This window comes from Grus americana, chromosome 17 (assembly GCF_028858705.1).
Source record: "Grus americana isolate bGruAme1 chromosome 17, bGruAme1.mat, whole genome shotgun sequence".
In the NCBI taxonomy this organism is placed as follows: domain Eukaryota; kingdom Metazoa; phylum Chordata; class Aves; order Gruiformes; family Gruidae; genus Grus; species Grus americana.
In genome coordinates, this window is record NC_072868.1 from 10,227,406 (window position 1) to 10,246,989 (window position 19,584).

Below are 19,584 nucleotides of genomic sequence, written 5' to 3' on the forward strand. Positions count from 1 at the left end.
CCCCGGCCCCGAGCACCACGGTGCTGCTGACTCACGTCCTCTTTCAGGCGGTGCTGCTGCCCGGGTTGCAGCGGTTCCATCAGGACAGGCTCACCTGGGGCTAGTGCAGCAAAACCCACCTGTGGCAGGGGCTGGGCAGGTTATAAAGGGCAGGGCTCCCCACTCCCACCCAGGCCAGGCTGCGTAGGGGGTGGGGCGGTGCTCGGGCCTCCCTGATGCGGAGCTACCCGGGGTGCAGTGAGCCCTCGAGGGGGATCCCTGAGGGATGGGGCAGCCCCCACCTGGGGAATGTTACGCCAGGCTGAGGGGGAGGCGGCCTGGCTCAGCTGCCGGTGCCGCACAATAACAGGTTGGGACACGCGTGTAGTCTCTGCTGGCTCGGGGAGACCCTGAAATGGCACCGCGGGGGAGACTACGGGAACGAGCGACCACGGGGCTCCCGCGCCGCGCTCCGTTGCGGGGCCGTCAGGGCGGCGGCCTGCGGCTGCTCGGGGGCGGACTACATCTCCCACAGTGCCCCGCGGCGGGGCAGGGCGGGCGCGGGGCACCCTGGGAGTTGTAGTCCCGTCGGTCGGCTGCGCAGCGGGAAGAGGCGGGCGGGCGCCTGGAGGACTACAAGTCCCGTCGTGCTCCGCGCGCCGCCCGCCGGACTGCGGCACCGGGGGCTGTGGTGGGCACCGGGCAGCCGCCGCCAGCCCCCCGCCCCCGTCCGGCCCCCGGGACCGGCCGCCGCGGGGAGCGGCGCGATGGGCGGGGAGGAGGAGATCGTGCGCATCGCCAGGCGGCTGGACAAGATGGTGGCTAAGAAGAGCGCGGTGAGTGGCGGCGGCAGGGCCCCCGCAGCTCGGTTGGGGTGAGGGGGCCTCCCCCTTCCCCTGTTTCTGGTCAAGCAGCCGGGGCCTCCCTCTCTGCAGGGCCTCCGTCTTCGCTGCCGTGCTGCGGGACCCCCCGCTTCTCCCTCAGTGCCCGTTGTGAGGGGGCCTCCCCCTTCCCCAGCCCCCATTTTGGGGGCCTCCCTCTCTATGCAGTCGTTACCGTGGTGGAGCAGAAGCGTCCCCGCCATCAAGGTGGGGTTCTTCCCCCAGAGCTGGTTGCAGTGGGGTGGTCTCCCTCGCCGTGGGACCCCATCTGTCGCAGTGGTATGGGATCCACCCCGTTCCATCCCACTGCCCGTTACTGGAGGTGGGGACGAGGGCTGTTTCCCCCTGTGGTGCTGTGGGAACCCCTCCTCCCCACGCTGTGCCCCCCCACCCCAGGCCTCATGCACCCCCTGTCCCTCAGCTCAGCACCCGGGGGCTCACCCTGTGCTGCCTGCTGGGGCGTTCCCCTCCCGGGGAGCATCCTCAGCCTTCCTCCCCTGTCGTGTTGGGAGCCCTTGGGAAGGGGGATCCTTGCACATCCCCCCCCCCGACACTGGCCTGGGGCTCTGTTTTGCCCTCAGAGAAAACCTGAATGCTTCTGTATTTATCTCCTGCGTCCCCATTCCCCATCCCAAGCAAGCACCGCTTCTGCTCACTCTCACGGAGTGTGGAGGGCTGGCCTTGCTGCTGTCTGCACACTGGGGGTCTCGTAGGGGGGTAATGTAACTGATGTGGCTGGGGGGACAGTAGCAAGTGTTTCCCTGCCTAATGCGATATGTCGGTTGGTGTTTGTACAAGTACAAACAGCATCACGAAGTGCCAAGGCAGCAAGCTGGGTGACAAGGGTTTGTGATGGAGGTAGGTTGTACATCTGTGTTTATGATGGGGGAGAGGGCTGTTGGGGCTGGGAGGGGCTGTGGGGAGCAGGAGGTGATGGGTGAGGAGGGGAAGGAGTTAGGGGAATGTGGTATTTGGGTGATGGGATGCTGGGTGCAGTTGTCACGTGAACTTTTGGATGCTGGACCAGCTCTGCCAGCCATGGATAGGGGTGTAGCTGTTCTAGCAACCCAGAAAAGTGTGTTTGGGCTAACCTGCAGCCTGTGATGTCTGTTCCTGTTGATGGCATGTTTTCAATGCCATTGTTGAAATAGGAAAGGAGCAATTTTGCAGAATTTGCTTCTAAGCTTCATTGAGAAAGAAGCAGCTGCTTAAAAGAGTGATGTGCAATATTTTCTCTTGATTGGTGTTTTATACGGTACTGAACTGTAGTGTATTTATTGTGCATCAGCTAAATTGCAAAGTCTTCCTGCAGGATGGTTGCCTGGAGTACCTGCTTGTTGCTCTAGTTTTTACCTGGATCCCCATTTGCTGCCATTGTGCCAAGTGGTTCTGTTTCTGGTAACAGAGACGGGAATCACCCAGTCATTTTGTATGTTAAGGACTGGATTTAATGAAGTCTGTTTGGCCGTTGGAGCGACGGAAAGGTGTGAAACTGCCTCAGTGGGAAGTTGCTTGTTCTGGGTACAGTAATGTGTGGCTTATGCTGACATGAGCTGCTTGTGTGCACACTGAAAGCTTTGACTCTGCTTTGATCTGGCTTTCTCAGCATCTGTTCTGGAGGGTGGCACCAGCAGCTGGATTGCTTCCTCCAGTGAATCGGAAATGGCCCTTCTGCACAGGGAGGACGGGATCTGAGGACGGGGTCTGTCAGTGCAGGCTGCTTTGCTTCTTCACAATCGTAGGCTCTGTAGGTCTTGTGCTGCAAATGGGCTTGGAGTGGTTGGTGTTTTAAATGAGCCGTTAGATGTGAACACTAGAAGGCCTTGTTTGATAGAAGGGGGATGGGAGGAAAGAGCTAGCTGAATGGAGACAGGCATACTCCAGGCTGTGATCTGCTGAGTGCTGCTGAAGGGAATCTTGGCTAGTGCTTCTGTCCTTGCTATTTCTCTGTCTGACTATCAATTTTATGTATCTACAGATTGCCTAGCCAGATTCTTTTCTAGATCTGGGTTCTGGGAAGCAGAGCTGATGCAAGGAAACTTCATATAATGAGTTTCAAGTGACTGGCTCTTCAGGTTCACTGCTTGATGGCTTTGCTCCTGATATCAGCTCTTGTCCTGAGCAGAGTGGGGTACCAACATGAAAACTAGGAAACAGCATCTTTTAAGTTGCATGCTGTAGAGAGAGACAGGATACTTTTAGCTCTGTCTCTGGGCAATGATTCTGAGCTTTAGGTGGGTGACTGAAGTTCTTGCACCTCTGCTAAACTGTTATTGTGAGCTAATAACATCATTAATCAGGGCCTCCAAAATAGTGAGTCTGATGGTAGGAGTACTGCTGGAAGCAAAGTGGTGTGTTGAGGGGACAGGTGTGATTCAGAGTGTATTTTTCAGATGTTAAAAAGGCTAAGCTTGCCAGGTAAGGATAATAAGCTAATGCTGCAGTTGTACTATACACCAGCAAAGATCTGTAGTGCTCCAGTGCTCTTCAGTTTTGCCCATTCCAATCTCTCAGGTGCCTCCAGATTGTATGATCTATTGTCTGTCCGGAATAGCAGTCCCAGCAGTAATCTTGCTGATGTTTTAGGGAAGACTTGTTGGTGTTTTTCCATTTGAATTCAACTTTCTGAATTTATTCCCAAGCTGTTACATTTCTTTACTAAAAGCTGAGGCACTCATTCCGTTTCTCTTTTCCTCTGCAGGACGGTGCAATGGATTTACTGAAAGAACTGAAAAGTATGCCTATGACTTTGGACTTACTGCAGGTGAGTTGCACAGTTAGGGTAAAAAGCTGAAGTCTGCATATGGATCTATGGATCAGTCCAAAATGTTGTCTAGATAAACTTAATAGACTTCCTTTCACTTCTTGCCTCACTCAAAGTATCAAAATAAACATTAAATCCAGAAAATAGTACTGAACCTGGGTTTTGGACTGGCTGTTAAACAGATCTGGGCCACCATGTGTTGCTTGAAACTTGTGCACAGCTGATGAGGCAAATGTGGGTAACTGCACAAATACTTTCTTAGGTTTCAAAAAGAGGAAAAAACAAAGTAGTAAACAAAGGGCAGTTATGGGAGAAGTTCTTTAAGTCTTTGTAATGGTGATATTCAGGACATTGGGGAGGTGTGAACAGAATTACAATTCTGTGTGAACAGAATTACAGTTCAATCATTCTGCAAGTCCTTGGATACTTCATATCTTGGTCATTGCTGTGACTTTGTCATGCTTATTTCTGATTTCAGTTAGAAACAAATAATGAATCTGTTCTTGAATGGTTCATTTGAATGTTCACTTGCAGTCCACCCGCATTGGGATGTCGGTAAATGCACTGAGAAAGCAGAGCACAGATGAAGAAGTCATATCGCTTGCCAAATCCCTCATCAAATCTTGGAAAAAACTTCTAGGTAAGAAAATCAGCATGTTCCTGTCAGATTCAACTTGCGAAGGAGCTGGCTTCAGCAGGAGGCTGGGCTTCTCAGGAGAACTTATCTATTGATCGACATAGAATATTCCAGCAAATCAGCCTTTACAATTGCACCCTCTGTCTCTCAGGTTTTGTCTCTTACCATGCTTTCCTCTAGATTTAGAGGAAACCCCACAGCTAGGTCTTCCTTGAAAGAGCACTGAAAGCTTCAGGACTATTAACATGTACCTGTCCCTGTCCATATAATAATGAGCAACATTATTTGTAGAAACAATATCTGCACTCTGAACCCTCTGTCACCACTTGTGTGCTATGTGGCATTAATTCAGTGTGTGCTGTCAACCTTGTGCAACAGCTTGGAAAGAGAAGTGCTGGAATGCATTTTGGGTGATGAGTTGGAGAAGGACCTTAGTTTAACACCTTGTAGACAAATTCACATGGACTGTTTCCTGCTGCGGTGGCTTTCATGGTGATGGATGCTGATAAGCAGAAGCTTTTAATTCTGAGAAATCTTAATGCTGATATAGCACAAACAAATGTCAGTATTACAGACGGGGGGATTACAAATATGGTCTTAGTGGTTATCTTGCGATAAAAGAATGAGGTATCTGCAGCGCTGAGATTGAAAGGGCAGCTCTACCTGTGTCCTGCTCCCAAGACCGTGTGTCTCCTGCTCTATGCTAGGGGCAAAGCACCCCAGTGAGAAATTCAAACATTCCTTATTTTTTAAACAAATCTTGTGGGCAGCTGTGTGTAGCAAAGAACAAGTGCTGTTTGAGGCTAAGTGAAATGTGTGTCAGGCTCTAATCTGCACCCCAGGGCTCCCGGTTTCTTGTTAGGCTAAATGAGTGTTAGAAGCACTGTTTTCCTGTCCTGGCTGGGACTGTCACTTCCATGTTAGGGTTGATGAGTATTGGCTAGGCTGAGACACTTTACCTCTGGGTCAAATGTAATGAAGGTCCTCTCCAGGGTTGTGCTTTTGGCTTTCAACAGCGCTTGGGAAACACTAGAAGTTGTATTCCCTGAAGGACTAGTCCGCAGTGGCCCTTCAGGTGGTGTTGGCTGGAAATGCTGCTTTTGGTGGTGCTTTAGAGAACGTGATCCAATCTGTACTCAGCAGCCAGGAAGTCTCTGAAAGAAACTTTTGTGATGAGGCATGCCTTGTGAGGAAGGTTATCTCCTAGGCAGGCAAGGTGATTGCTCTCTAATTTGGTGGGGAAAGCTTTTGTTTGAATTAGTTTCTACTTAGAGGTAAGTAAAAGGTCTGCTAGAAAGCATGGAAACCATTCTTTCTCCTGATTCTTTCTGGAGAATGATAACTTGCCTTAGGCCAACTCTGTGTATTAAGACATTGATTAGCATATGCGGAGTTGTAGCGTAAAGACCAGTTCTGAACCCTATAATATCCATTTCTCTTCTTTCGAATATAGATGCTTCTGAGGAAAAAAGTGAGGAGAAAAAGAAAAGCCTGTCCTTGCCAACATCTTCCTCGAAGGACACTGGTAACTCAAGAGACCAAAGGTAATGTTTCCTTTTAACCAAAGATGATACTGTTACAGAATTTTCTTACAGTACCTTACATTAATTTTTATTTTTAAGTGTCTGAGGAATTTTGCGTAGTCAGATTCCTGGTCAGAAACACCAGGAGTCTAGACTTCTTCAGAGATGATCTGTGTGGTGTTTTTAATAAACTGTAACACAGAAATAAACATCTACCAAATATAGTGGCTTTAATGAGTTTTTTCGTTTTACTCACATCTTATTTCATGTATTGCTACTGTTGGTTGTGTTGTTTTTTTCTGTTAGTAAAACACTTTTTGCATTGCACTTTTATATATTTTTGCTTATTTCTAACTTTGAACTCCTTAGAATGAAGATTATTTTTGGCCTTTGCTATCTGAAGTGATGGATGGGATTGATTCATACATCACTATAGTAAAACTTCCATTTCTTTGTTCCCTTCTTGGCCAGTCCCAGCAGAAGTCCACCCATCTGGCAGGTCTGCTGCATGCTTGCTCCTTGCCATGCCTTGAATGTTACATCCTGTTTCCACCGTCTGTAACTGCAGTTTGCCAAGCCCTTGAGTGGAGGCAGTGATTAAAGGGGAGGGGGCAAATGCGATTTAAAGGGTGTGTGCTTCGTAGGTTTGACCCTTAAGTGATTTAGCCAATTGCCCAAGCTTGCCAGAAGATTTACAGTATTAAGGCTATAGTCCTGCTGGTTTGCAGGCTCTTTTGTGTGTGCAGCCTGTCTCTCTCGGTCACTTTATTGTCACTCTACCCTTCACTTTTCCTTTTTTGCTTGGATCTTTCAAGGCATGACACTTTGGTGTGAGCCCTTTGCAGCTCTACAGAGACCTGCTGAGGGAGAAAGCTGAGCTATGTAACTTTAATTGACTTGCATCCTTGGTTATCTTAATTCCCTAAAATGTGAAAAAGGATTTGTTAAGTATTGCAATGAAAGTACTGGCGAGACTTCACAGCCACAATTGAGTCTTGTAGTGATACGTTGCAACATGGGAGCCAGGGCTGTCTAGATCTTTGTGTATGACATGTCCAGCAGTGGTATGAGGGTAAAAGCAGTAGGATGGAGTCTCCCAGCTGCTGTTTCCTTTTGTGGCATTGAGAGGAGATGAGGGTTGGAGGCCAAAGAGCAGTCAGTGATAGTGGAGAAGGGGTTACTTTGTAAGCTGAGAGAGTTCATCTGAGCCATATCACCCGCCTTATGATGCAAATACCTTCTCTTGGTGATCCTTATACTCCAAAGTGCGGACTGGTACTGCCTTCCCTGAGGTGCAGATGCTGGAAGGATCTTATTGTAGGGCTGGTGAAGGTAGGAGCTGAGTCAGCCATGGCTAAAAGCCTTGTGCATGCTCTTACTGGTCAGGGGAGGTAGGTTTCCCTCCGGGGTAAGGGCAGAAGCCTGTGTGGAAGTACTTGTTGGCTGTTCCTGGCAGGGAAAAGAGAAGGCAAGTATTACTGACTTGGCTGGTACTGCTCAAGCCAGGAAGTAGTATTGCACTTCAAAGAAAAAGGGAAGCTTCTGATTTAACCTTTGGAAAATTCATGCTGGGGAATGTGGAGCCTAGGGGGAAGGAAGTGTGAAGCATTCCCTGGGCGCAGTGGCAGTAGATGCTTAAGGAAAAAAACTAGTTGGGCCTGCTAAGACATCTAGTTTGAAGGGTGAGGCTTGTAGTAATTTTACTTGGAAAAGGATCCTGGCTGTAGGTGGAGAGGCAAAACCCCACTGTCTCCTTGCTTTGACAGATAGTTATTGTGGGGTATGTGGAGTGGAGCTTTCTGGCTTGTGCTGCTAATGCTCCTCTGTGCCTTGATGTGTTGCAGATACTGCAGGGTATTGGTGCTTCTTTCTACATGTATTCAGCCTCCATCTTCTGAATGGCAAAGCATCCCCTTTTTTGTGAAGGATAAACATAAGCAAATGGATTAGCATAGCACAGACCAGCAGAAGTGGCTAGCTCCTGGTGTCAGTCTGAGCCAGGTTCTTTTTACAGGGACAGGAATGCTTATTCTCCAGAGCTGCAAAATAAACTACTAATCTGCCTTGACAAAATATAAGTTATTAGCAGTGAAGAGTCTTTGTTCTTTGAAGCACAGGCTGTGATGAAGGGAGTCTGACTGGTTACTCAGCATGTGATAGCTGGTTCAGATGAGGCTGCTATTGAGGCACCAAAGAGATCAGCTTGTATTCAGCTATTTCAGCCACTTAGTCTGATAGATTTTGGCTAGGCCTTCCTCTTCTGTCAGGGAGAAATACTTGAATAGCTCTTGGCCTGAAACTTGTCTTGCTTTCTGGAACACAGATGTAGAAATCCCTCTGTAGTGACTAGAGAGCCAGCACTGTGAGACCTGATGGCTCTGAGCCAGCCAGTGTGGAGCTGGCACCTGTGAAATTATATGCTGCATTACTGTAATCTAAAGCATATTCTGTTGTGCTGTAGTATTTTAGACCATTAGTGTAGTACACTTTAATGGACTATGTGTAATGTTTCTCTGTCTCTGGCAGCATGAGCTTTTTCTTTTCCAGGATCCTCTAAACTGTCTTTATTAGGAGGTTTTGGATCTGTGGCCTGAATTTAGCTTTTCTGTGGGATTTTCTTCCAGTGCAGCCCTGAGTTCTGCTTGCAGTCCCTGGCTGTTGCTTTGCCACCATTTTGTTCCAGCATAGCCTTTTTTATGTATAAACTTTTCTTGCCTGGATAGATTTACAAGCTCACTCTCCTGTTTAACAGGAACAGTGTGAACCACAAGGATTTCCTGAAGTAAGTCTTCTAGGTGTGTTTGAGGTCTGTTTCCCAACTATTCTAATTATAAACTAACTTCTAAAGCTTAATAAATAACTGTCTGTACAGTCTTTGGAATGGCCGAGAAGTCTGTTTCCTCTTAATTTGCGAGTGATCAGTTGTCATCTCAGGGCATGTATGACATGTATGTGTATGTAGGCGAATGTCTTTACTCATCAGCTAACAGAGGTGGGATAACCATGCATCTTGTGTAGCTTTTCTTCCACCTCCAGAGAATAAACATCTAAATACTTAAGTCAATAGCATTTGTAGATAGAACCTTTCTGAAAATCAAGTATTACGTGTCCAAATACTAGTTAAAAGATCTGTCTTTAAGTCTTGAATGTAGTAAAGGTCAGTGTTGAGAGTTTGCATGCAGTGTTTTGCTCTGGGAAACCTTAGTGTCACTGTTGCTTGCAAAACAAGACAAAAGTTAAAGCTAGAAGAGCTTTCAGGAAAGCTTCTCCTGCCACCCTTTCCCAGGACAGCACAACCTCTGCCCAATCTGTCCCTGACCTGCCTTTCTTTAAGCTCCTCTTTGACAACCTTAAAAAAATCTCAGGATAAGACATTTCCACAGCTGCCCTTGGCAGTCTCTTCTAATTCATAACTCACCTTTACAATTTGAAACTTACTCTCAATCAAAACCTGTCTTGCTAAGACTATTTCTTCATGCTTTTGTCTTTAGCCAGCATGGAGGATTTTTCCTACTGTCTTCCTTTGTAACAAGTTTTTGGGTGTTTCAGGACTTGTCTCCTCAAAGTCTTCCCTGTTGCAAACCACTCCAATTCCTTCAGTCTTTCCTTTTATTGTAGGTATGTTTTCTAGGCTTTTTGCCTTTGTCCTTTGGAAGTCTTTTTTTTCCAAACTCTTTTATGCAACATGATCAGCTGTGATTGAGATGAGTTATTCCGGAGTTGTGTATGCTTTGCTATATACACCCCCCACGTGTGCTGCCTAGGATCTGTGCATAGCTTTTTGAGCACAAAAGTACCTGATGGCAATTTGTACATCCCAGATGGGAGAAGATCATCAAACTGATTATTTGCAAGCAAAGTTGTTTTTTCTTTTTGTAATATGTGCAGTGTAAATACTGTTGAATGTTTTGAGCTGTTTGGGCACAGATCTGTTCCTTAATAGCCTCCTGCAGTGCTGACCAGTAAAACTAGCTCGTAAAAAGTGTTTTTATTTAGTTACTGGTCAAGGAGAAACACAGTAAGCTCACAATATAATCTCCCTCGTAGAGTGCATGTGTTTCATGTGAGCAAGAAATTAATCCTCAGCTGTGGCTACAGCTGAACAATTTGCTGAAGGTGCACTAGTGGACGCTTCTTAAAAGGGCCTGGTGAGGTTTTGAACGGCAGAAATCCAGTAGCCCTAATGATGATCTACTGGCTTTGAGGCACTGCAGGGCCAGACTGGATTTGAACTTAGCAGCAGCATGGTCTCCCAGGATAAGTCCCTGAAGTTGTCTAGTTGTCTGGCTCAGTTTGTGCAGCAGCAGATTCAGAAGGTTTCCAGCTTAGCACTGTTTTTCTTTTTTTTTTTTTTCTGGGGTGACTAATCCCTTCCAGGACAGTGTAGTGGAAGTGCTTGTTCAAAACAGATTTATTTTTGATGGCAAAGAGCTGGCAGTAGTGACCCAGCTTAACAGCAATTGTCAAGCCACTTAGATGTTCAAGGAGATGTTGCTGGTATGGCACAGCTGAAATATCTGGGTTTCTCTGTGGTTTTTTTTTTCCTTCGTCTCTTGCTGCATTAATGTTACCAGGCATTGGCCATAAATACAGTGCATTTTATGGCCCAAATGCCAAAGTTGAAGCAATCTCTGCTGAAAAATTTGCTGTTCTGCTGCTTAGATTTAAGGGGAGGAGGAAGTTCTATAAAATCATCTGGGAATCATAATAGTCCAAATCTTTTACCAGCAGTATGTGCAGGGCTAACTAACTCTACGTGCAGACGTTAAGCTTTATGGGCAAGATGTCTCAACACTGTGGGTGTACACCCAGCTGAACTGCTCAGTGAGGTTACTCCTCCGGCGTGCAAACCTCGCAGCAGTGTGTGCAAGCCCAGCCTGTGTGGTGACTCTTCACCCTGGGTCTCTCCAGCCAGCTCCCCAGCAGATGAGCCAACTGAGTCAGCCACGGCAGGCAGGTGTTCGCATTTCCTTGCCTGTGCCCATGATTGTTTGCAGGTGGAAATGAAGTTACTTTTGTGAGTGAAGCAGTATTTATTAGTCCTGTGCCAGCCTGGCACCTGTGCAAGCTGTGTGTGCTTGTGTAGGGGTGCTGTTCTGTGAGTAATCGAAGAGTGCTGTCCAGATTACAGGAAAAAGGAAAATCCTCTTATGTGTTACACTTTCTGGGTTTTTTTAATATGGGAGCTGAAGGAGCCATTTTCTTTCTTTTTCCTTAGCATGGCAGCTCCTTCTGGAGGGGCTAGTGTAGGCTTCTCTGATTTCTGCCCCAGAAGGCAGCATGCTGCACTCCTTGTCGGCTGCAAGAGCTAGAGCACCTTTTTGTTTAGCTGTTCTCTTTCCTGCTGCTAACATCTTGGTAGTAAAGGATGTGAGATGAGGAACCAGCTCCAGTACCTGCTGAGATTAACCTTAGTGGTGCCTCCTGCTCCTTTTCTACTGAGAGCACTTAGGGACTACGTGTCCTGTGAAGTAACAGAGGAATAAAGTACTGTGCATCTGCAATATGCTACTAGACCGAGAGTCCTGATAGTCTCAGGAAGTCTATTTGGAAGTATATTTGAGTTACTGATGGTGTCCAATGGCTTTGTAACATGTTCACTTGATGCCCAGTGGTGCAGCAGTTGTGATGGTTTCACTGACAGAAGTTGGTTGGCAGGCCTGCTTCACAGATTAAACCCTCCATTTATGAGTTCTCCTGTGGACTCTGACTGTATCTGGGTTGATGGTGTTTGTTGCTGTATTGCGCTATATGTTGATTCGGGCCATGTATCTTTTCACTGTTTTCCTCTAACTGGTTTTGTATTATGATTAAGAGGATGCTTGGCCACATCCCTGCTGATCCTTTCTCTGCTTTCAGTGACCCAGACTGAGACATTCTGACAGGTGATGTTTCTCTTTTAGCTCCAACAAAAGGCAGGAGCCTCCAAAGACTCCGACCACCCCCAAAATCACCACCTTCCCTCCGGCACCTGTCACCTGTGATGCTGTCCGCAACAAATGCAGAGAAATGCTGACAGCAGCTCTACAGGCTGATGGTAAGTGCTGAGGGAAACCCTGCATTGCCTGAAGTGCTTCACAGCTCCTGGTGCATTCTGACAGAGACCTCTGTGTGTAGGTCAGAGACCTCTGTTCCTCTTAATAAACTCTTCCGGAGCAGCCTTGTCAAAGGATTATTGCCATCAGCTCAGTCTAGCTACTGGTCACCCCTCTGACAAACTGGCTGGCATCGCAGCGTTTTTAGACACTTGCACATGGCCGTGGCTTGAGCCAGAGGCATGGCAATGTGTCAGGGGATGGCTGATAAGAACATGGGGTTACATGGGGTCTTCTGCTCTGCAGCCTGGGGTGGTCTGGCCAGAAGTTTCATCTTCAGGTGTGCAGGTATTTGCTTCCCTTTCTAGGTCTCAGTCTTGTCTGATTGCTGTAAAGTGAAGCTGTCATCTCTGCTTACCCTGAGGGCACAAAATGAAGCTGTAACTCAATACGTGGAATTTGTCGGTAATGGTGTTTATGCCAGTCACCATCTGCTCTTAGATTTCCCTGCTTGTGCAGACTGGAGCCCCTTAAATACCACGGTCCTCTGGATCTGGGATGGAATAGATCTCTCTTGCACTCAGGCTGAACCATCTGAAACAGAGGCAACTGCAGGTGCTCAGCATCTCTGAAAGTCAGATTTTAAACATCTCAAGCTGAACATATGCTTGTGTCCAAATTGCAGATCCCTTTGGAAAATTGGGGTCTAAGCACTGCAGAGTTTATTAATTTGGAGCCAAGGAACGTAAATGGGAGATGGAGAAGTTCACAAAGTCTTTATTTCTACCCTTCCTATGTGCGCGCATGTGTTTATATATTCTGCAGTAAATACTTTGTGTAACTCTTAGAAAAAACCTTTCCGTATGAAGTCTTGGAAATAGTCCCCTTGAGTCTGTCACTAAGCTCATCCCTGTTCCCTGCTTTATAACATTGGTTACCATACCCAGTGTCCAAATTCATAGCAATTATTTCACTCTATGTGATGCTGTTTAATTGGCAAGAAGAAGCGTGTGAAACAAGAGGGAAGGGGCAGAGTCCTGAGCTGAGAAGAGAAATGAAAGCTTGACTGATGCTGCATGCTTTCAGGCCCTGCCAGATTGTTGGTCTGAGTAGAGCTGCTTCTCATAGACACCGATATCTGATGAGACTCCTGCCTATATATGTTTGATTTCAACTATACCAAGAATATATTGGAAAACTAAGTTTTGGGGACCAGGTTCTTGTTAGCTTTGTCTAGTGCAGCCCATCTCCTAGAGAGGTAGAGGGCATAGACTGGCTGGATTGGTCTATTTTCATCACTGCCCTTTTCAAAAGGGTCAAAGGGTAGCTAGAGCAGAGGCCAAGATGCCATTTGATGGAAACAGCATGTAAATTAAAATAGCAAATTATCTAGACTTGTATCTCAGAAATATTGAGCCTGGGGACCCCGTGCCTTGTTGGAAGTCATTGACCTCATGTTTCTCTTGTCTTACAGACGACTATGTTGCCATTGGTGCTGACTGTGAGCACATAGCAGCCCAGATTGAAGAATATATCCTTACTGTATGGGGCTTCTTCAAGGGCGTGCATGTGTCCAGGCCATGAAATTAATGTGCTCGGGGGAAAAATGGGACAGTCTTTTTTACATAAATGTTCTGCTGTAACTCTGCTTGTCAGGGCTCTGGGTCTGGTTCCAGCTCTGCTTGGCTGGGTCCTAGGTCACTAATGAACCACCAGTGTGGTGTTGGGAGCTCAGCGCAGAACCCATGCTGGTATGATGGACATGGTTATTTCCTTCCTGTTTGCACCATAACAGATTGTAACCCCCAGTTTGTCCTCATAAAAATGCTATTTCCTGCTCTCAGCTCTGCTTCCAAATACAGGCAACTTCCCTGTGCCTCCCTGTTGAGGAGAGCGTGCTGATGTAGACAAAAGGATGGAGTGATGAGGATCAAGTTGCATGTAGATTTGAGATAAGCCAGGAGTTTGCTTGGTTTTAGGGTTGTGGGGTAGGAGGTGCAGCTGGGCTCTCTTAGTGGAGGGTTTTGTGGCTGCCTTGCTGAGAGAAAGAGCAGGTTGAAGAACCTGAGCATAACTGAAAATAAAGATATTTTTTTTTAGCACAGTGAAAAAGCCAGAACTGAAAGCCCCTGAACTCTGGAATTGTATAAGCCTGCTCTCAAATGCAGCATTAACCTCCCAGAGCAGACACTGCTGTTGGGTCCCAGCACACTTATCTGTGACCTGGCAGTGAGTAACACTCCCTGCTTTCATGAGTGGTATAGAAAGTGCTTGGATGCCTCTGGGTTGATTGCAGACTCCTTGACTACCATGTACGCATATACCAGGATGTCAAGAACACGGACATGAAATACAAAAACCGAGTGAGGAGCCGTATCTCGAATCTGAAGGACTCCAAAAATCCTGAGCTGAAAAAGAACGTGCTGTGTGGGGTGATTACCCCTGAGCAGATCGCGGTGATGACCTCGGAGGTGAGGAAGCCTGAGGAGCAGGGTTTGCTTCTGACAGAGGATGTGTCATTTTGTTTAGCTTGAAGCAGGGGGCTGGTCTCCTGCCTGGGTTGCAGATTTCTCAGCTGATGCTGTGAGAATGCATGGGGAGCAAGCTGGCAATGGAGTTTGCAATGCAGAGAGTAGTCTGTTGGGACTTCAGATCATCGTGGGGGCCTTGGTATGAACCAGAAACCAGGAATGAAAGGCTCTTTGTCTCAATACCCATCTGTTAGGCCATCCTGTCTTGTTGATTCTTTCCACTGTACTGGGTGTGGTGGTAAAACTGGACAGATGTGATTTTATTGCTTTTTTGAAAGGAAATGGCCAGTAACGAGCTGAAAGAGATCAGGAAAGCCATGACGAAAGAAGCAATTCGGGAGCATCAGATGGCCAAGACAGGAGGGACGCAGACTGACCTCTTCACCTGTGGGAAATGCAAGAAGAAGAACTGCACCTACACCCAGGTTAGTCTTCCTGCTCCTACAGTCTCCACACCGGTGACCTCTGCACAGGACATGATCTGTCAGAGTCACGAGCTCTTACTGGTCCGTGCCAGGCCCTGCAGCATGGCACAAATTTTGTCACTGGTGGAGAGAACCCTTTTGTACACTCAAGGCTCTCTAAAAGGTGCTGCTTTTGCACAATGATTTTGCACACATCTTTCCTTGGAGCTTGTGTAACTATTTTTAGCTCATTTGTACAAGAGCGGGGGTTGTGCAGCACCAAGGAAGCTTTCAAAAGTACAACAGTGCTGCTTGCAGCACAGCTCGGGGGAGCTGCACATTGAAAGCAGGTGCTGGGAATGTGGAGATTCAGACAAGAAAGGAGTGGGTAGTGTAGATGAGAGAGACTGCAGAAACCAAGACAGGCATGTTGATGGTATTGAAAGTGCAAATTAAGAATGTAGATAAGCTGCAGCTGGACAAACCCCAACTTATTTAAAATCAAACATGAAACAGGTGAAGCTCAAGGAGTAAATGAAGCAGTGATGTGAGCAGGCAGAGGGGATTTTTCTCCTCAGTGGACAGCTGCTGGAAGCCTTGTGCATTACTGGTGCTTTTTAGTTCCCATGTTCACACCAGGCATCTGGAGATAAACACGCCTTTGCTGTGAGTCAGTGTTTTAGAATGTGCAGATACCCAAAAATGCACCAGCAACCACGCAATTGCTACTGAGTGGGTGCGCACAGACTGCATGTGCAAGTGCTGAGTGAAACTCCTTCATATGCTTGGACTTGATGTGCAAACGCAGATGAGAGCCAGGCAGCTGATCGGGGATTTTCCTTTGGCTCAGCAGCAGCCTTGCATCCTGCAGGCTGGCTCAGGCGAGAGGCCTCGCTGTGTGAGTGGTCCCTAAGTCAGCTGGAAGCGCTGCCTGGGCTGTCTCACTCGCCTCAGCAGCACATGGGACTCTTGTCTCCACCTGTAGTGGACTGGAGTCTGCCTGGAATTGGGACAGGTGATGACAGTGTCTTCTAAAATAGAAATATCAGAAAGGTTTTCTGTATTTTCATTAGTTTTCCAGTGAAATCACTGTTTGGTGACTGAGATGTTGTAAGTGACAAGTACATGAACTGGCATTTATGAAAGCATTCGAAGCCAGGCAGTAATGTCGTGTGAGAATTACAGAATTTAGCTATCCAGCGTGTTTGCAAAACATGCTTGATTTGCATCATGCAAATACTGTGACTCTTGCACATTGGGTAATTACACATGTAGATCACCATAATTACCCCTTGACATAGTTCTGTTGTCTGACTTGCACAGGGAGTGCCAGTATTTTCAGTGTAGATCTGCTTTGTGGTATTCAAATGCCATGAAAATCTGATTTTTAGCAAAGTATGTGTTTCTGGCAAGAGTCAGTTAGAGGCAGCAGTCACATCTGGGTTAAATATCAGAGTTCCTTAATGGCTCAAATACAAAACAGACTGGAAATGTGCAGAACCTGTTAACCCAGAGCACGTTCCTGTGAGGCCAGGATGTAGGACTGGTCTGTAAAAGGGAATGGCTTGAGTGCTTTTTTTATGTGTTGCTGTGGAGCACGTGCTTGATGGGCTGAGGGTTTTGTAGTCTCACCAGCAGCTGTGTCCCTTCCTGGGGGACAGTACGGGAGGGACTGGCAGTGGGTATGTCCACCTCTGGAGCCACCCACAAGGAATGGGCAGCAGAGGGGGTGAGGAGGGAAATCTGCTGCCCCAAACATGCCACTCTGGTAGCATCAAGCTAGAGAGGGGTCATGAGATGTGTGTAGAGGTGTAATCTGTGTGTAAAACAACCAGACTATTTTACAGGGAAGCTCCTGTTGCCCTCCCAAGTCTCGGTCTCTTGTTGATTTCTGAGTGTGACCCTAGCATGAATCCCCAGTCGCCAGAGGGACAAGGGGATCCCTGTGGCCCCCCATGGAGCCATGTGCAATGCTTGGCTCTCATTTCCCTCATTTCCTCCCCCAGGTGCAGACCCGCAGCTCCGATGAGCCCATGACCACCTTCGTCGTGTGCAACGAGTGTGGGAATCGCTGGAAGGTAGCACACCAAGGATATTACTGGCACTGAGGGGTGTTAGGGTAGCTGCACCAACGATGCTGCAGATGCTTAGCTGCTGCCCTCAGAGGTGCTTGCCAAATGCTGACTGGCTCTAGCAAGTGATCTTTCCTCCCAGCACAGAGGCAAGAGCTCCTGGGTTCATCCCATCTCTGCAGACCAGCTGGGGTCAAGTCTCACTTTCGCATTCCCTGCCTCCCTCCTCACATTCCCTCTTCTGCCATGACCAACTTCACAGTGCTTTCCATGCTCCCTCTGTCCCCTGAGAGATGGTGGTGACGACATTCAGCATTTTAAAACTGCTCTTTTATACTGCACAGAGAGCTCGGGGGTGAGCAGGAATCTCCCGGTCGATGGTGAGCAGAAATGGCGCTGCCACCAAGTGCCAAAGAGCCAGAGCCGAGAGATTCAAACAGGAGCTCTGTTTGGCCCCTGCCCCAGGGGCTGAGCCCTGCCTCTGCAGAATCCCCCAGCCCTTGCCAGCTTCAGAAACAAGACCATCACCTGGATCCCTGTCTTCTTCTAGGCAGCACACGCATGACCCACAACTCCCCTTGGCAGTGAGGTTTTTCTAATCGGGGTTTAAACTCCCTTCTCTTGCAGTTCTGCTGATATGTGCCATGGCCCGAGAGCGGCAGCCAAACGCAGATCAGAGCGCAACCTCCATACGCCAGCTCCCACGGCAATTGTGTATTGTGTCCCAAGTGAGTTTGCATTGTCATGCGTTGAGAGAGCAGCTGTGCGGAGGCCTGCCTCTCTGCTCAGGCCTCAGTGGAGAGCCACAGTTGTGGGCTGACAGGTTGGCAGGAGAGCTCACTAAACACACTTAGTCGTTATTTTCTCATCTAAGCGAGTATGGTCACTTTTTCTTCAAAACTAATATTAAACATTTTTGTCAGTTTCTGACTTTTATTCGAACTGGGTGCATGTAGTACTTTGTTTTTTGTGGCGTGGAACTGCATGGGAGCTTGACACACGGTCAGTGTCTGGATGATGAGGACTGGACACTGCCTGGAATACCAGAAACCAAGAAGCCACTTGTAGGTACACCCTCAGGGCACAAAGGCTTGTTCCTTGTCAACTCACAAAACCAAAAACACTGGGCCAAGTCCTGGAGTGGCTGGGTGGGCAGTACTGGTGGTCTTCTTCTGGCTGAGCAGAGCTGTTGATGGAACACAGCTTTTGGGGCACAAATCAGATGTTGCATTCTACCTTGCCAGCATTTGTTTGCTTTGCATGGTGATGCATACTTTGTCATCTCAGGGCTTTAAATGCCAACAGCACAGGTTGCTGAAAGATGAGATCGAGAATGTGCTGCCCAGGCTGTAATGGAGTTAAAGCAGGGTGATGCCAGCCACAAAAAAAAAAAAAAAAAAAAAAAAAACCCCACCAAAAAACCAAACCAACAAACCCAAACTATTGATTTGAGGGAGCAGGACAGGGAGGAAGGTGGCTAGGCCCAGGTGAGGTTGGTGTTTCCTAGTGCTCCATTGCTCTCTGGAAGGAGAGCTGTGTAGCCAGGAGCTCCCTCAGGCTCAAGCTGGGAGCAGGGATGGTCAGGGCAGTCACTGAGGGTTCAACAGCCTGTTGCTATTCCTGCTGCCCAAGACCGCCTGCTCCCCATAGCCATCACACAGGGAATGTGGGAACAGTTCATCTGGATACAGGGAGAAGCCATGAATAAAGGAGCTGGAGGGAATCCGCTGGCCAGTGGGAGTGTTTAAATGGAGTCCCAGGCACCTTCCTGCTTGTGTATGCTCTGCTCTTAGCTTGATGGCTGAAAGGCAGCCTGAATTTTCAGAGGGACTGGCTGGAGAGTCTTGGGAGGAGGGGGAAATGCTGCGAATACAGACCATTTTCCAGAGGCTTGGACCTGGAAGAGGTAGGGATTACAGGTATCAGTGGGAGCTGTTAGCACTTCGCTCTAAAAACAGATGAGGTTTGAAGTGAGCTTGGAGCTACAGCAAAAGAAGCAAGTATGACTCTCGGTGGGACCTGTAGGATCAGGCTCTTTCTGGGAGGTAATGAACCTGGTGGGGAAATTCTGTCTGATGCTTAAAATCCCTCTTCTCTTCCTGGCCTTTAACTGGGGTGATGCAGCATTTGGGGGACCCTGCTTAGGAGCAGTCCTCTGCACTGACAGCAGTGCAGGAGCTTTTGCAGTCACATCTCCTATGGCATTCCTTGCCCCTTCCAAAGTGAAAAACAAGTATTTCCACTGGCTTTTCAGCATGCCAGACAGCAGACATTCAACAGAGACCTTGGAGATGTTTGGGAGAGGAGTAAGCAGCCACATGAAAGCAATGGAAAACGTGCTCGCAGCCCCTTTGAGGGCTGTGCTCCTCTGGAAGCAGGGATCCCAACAGGATCCTTTGCTTGGGGCTTTCACTTTATGGGGTGCAGCCAAGTCTCCCAAGAAGGAAAAGACTCAAAGATGCTGACAACTGGTTTAAGCCTCATGAGCCTTGCAGCGAAAGGGATTATTCAAGCCAGGCGTGGGAGGGAACAGTGTCCTTGCAGTAATGCTTAAAAAAGCTTTAGGATCTGAAACCCAAGCTGGCCACGGCACTGTGGCTCGTGCGCTGTGAACAGGAGCCAGCTCATTACCGGTTGCTGTTGCCTTTCTCTTGTGTTACTGTAAGGAGGGGAGTTGAGCTCGGGTCCAGTTTGCTGACAGTCCTGAACTGGGTATGGGGAATCACAGCAGGAGGAGCCCCTCAAACGGAGGAAGAAG

General features: G+C 47.9%; 1 protein-coding gene across 2 annotated transcripts; it reads left to right on the top strand.

Annotated features, from left to right (window-relative positions):
- The first annotated feature begins 589 nt into the window (after positions 1 to 589).
- Positions 590 to 17,768, top strand: TCEA2 (transcription elongation factor A2). 2 transcript variants are annotated; one of them, XM_054845627.1, is made up of 10 exons: positions 594 to 815; positions 3,562 to 3,624; positions 4,159 to 4,264; positions 5,715 to 5,805; positions 11,688 to 11,821; positions 13,294 to 13,350; positions 14,136 to 14,290; positions 14,629 to 14,775; positions 16,761 to 16,832; positions 17,454 to 17,768. In XM_054845627.1, exons 1-10 carry the CDS (start codon positions 747 to 749, stop codon positions 17,460 to 17,462), a joined length of 903 nt encoding a protein of 300 aa, XP_054701602.1. In that variant the 5' UTR covers positions 594 to 746; the 3' UTR covers positions 17,463 to 17,768. The 2 variants fall into 2 exon arrangements, with proteins under 2 accessions (XP_054701601.1, XP_054701602.1); XM_054845626.1 differs by having other exon boundaries at positions 590 to 815; positions 16,761 to 17,768.
- Positions 17,769 to 19,584: the final 1,816 nt, after the last annotated feature.

Excerpts from the sequence above, each read along its gene's own strand:
- TCEA2 (XM_054845626.1), top strand. The coding sequence starts at position 747 with ATGGGCGGGGAGGAGGAGATCGTGCGCATCGCCAGGCGGCTGGACAAG. Across the intron at positions 3,625-4,158 it reads TGACTTTGGACTTACTGCAG|TCCACCCGCATTGGGATGTC; the intron begins GTGAGTTGCACA and ends GTTCACTTGCAG. Across the intron at positions 13,351-14,135 it reads AGCAGCCCAGATTGAAGAAT|GCATATACCAGGATGTCAAG; the intron begins ATATCCTTACTG and ends ACTACCATGTAC.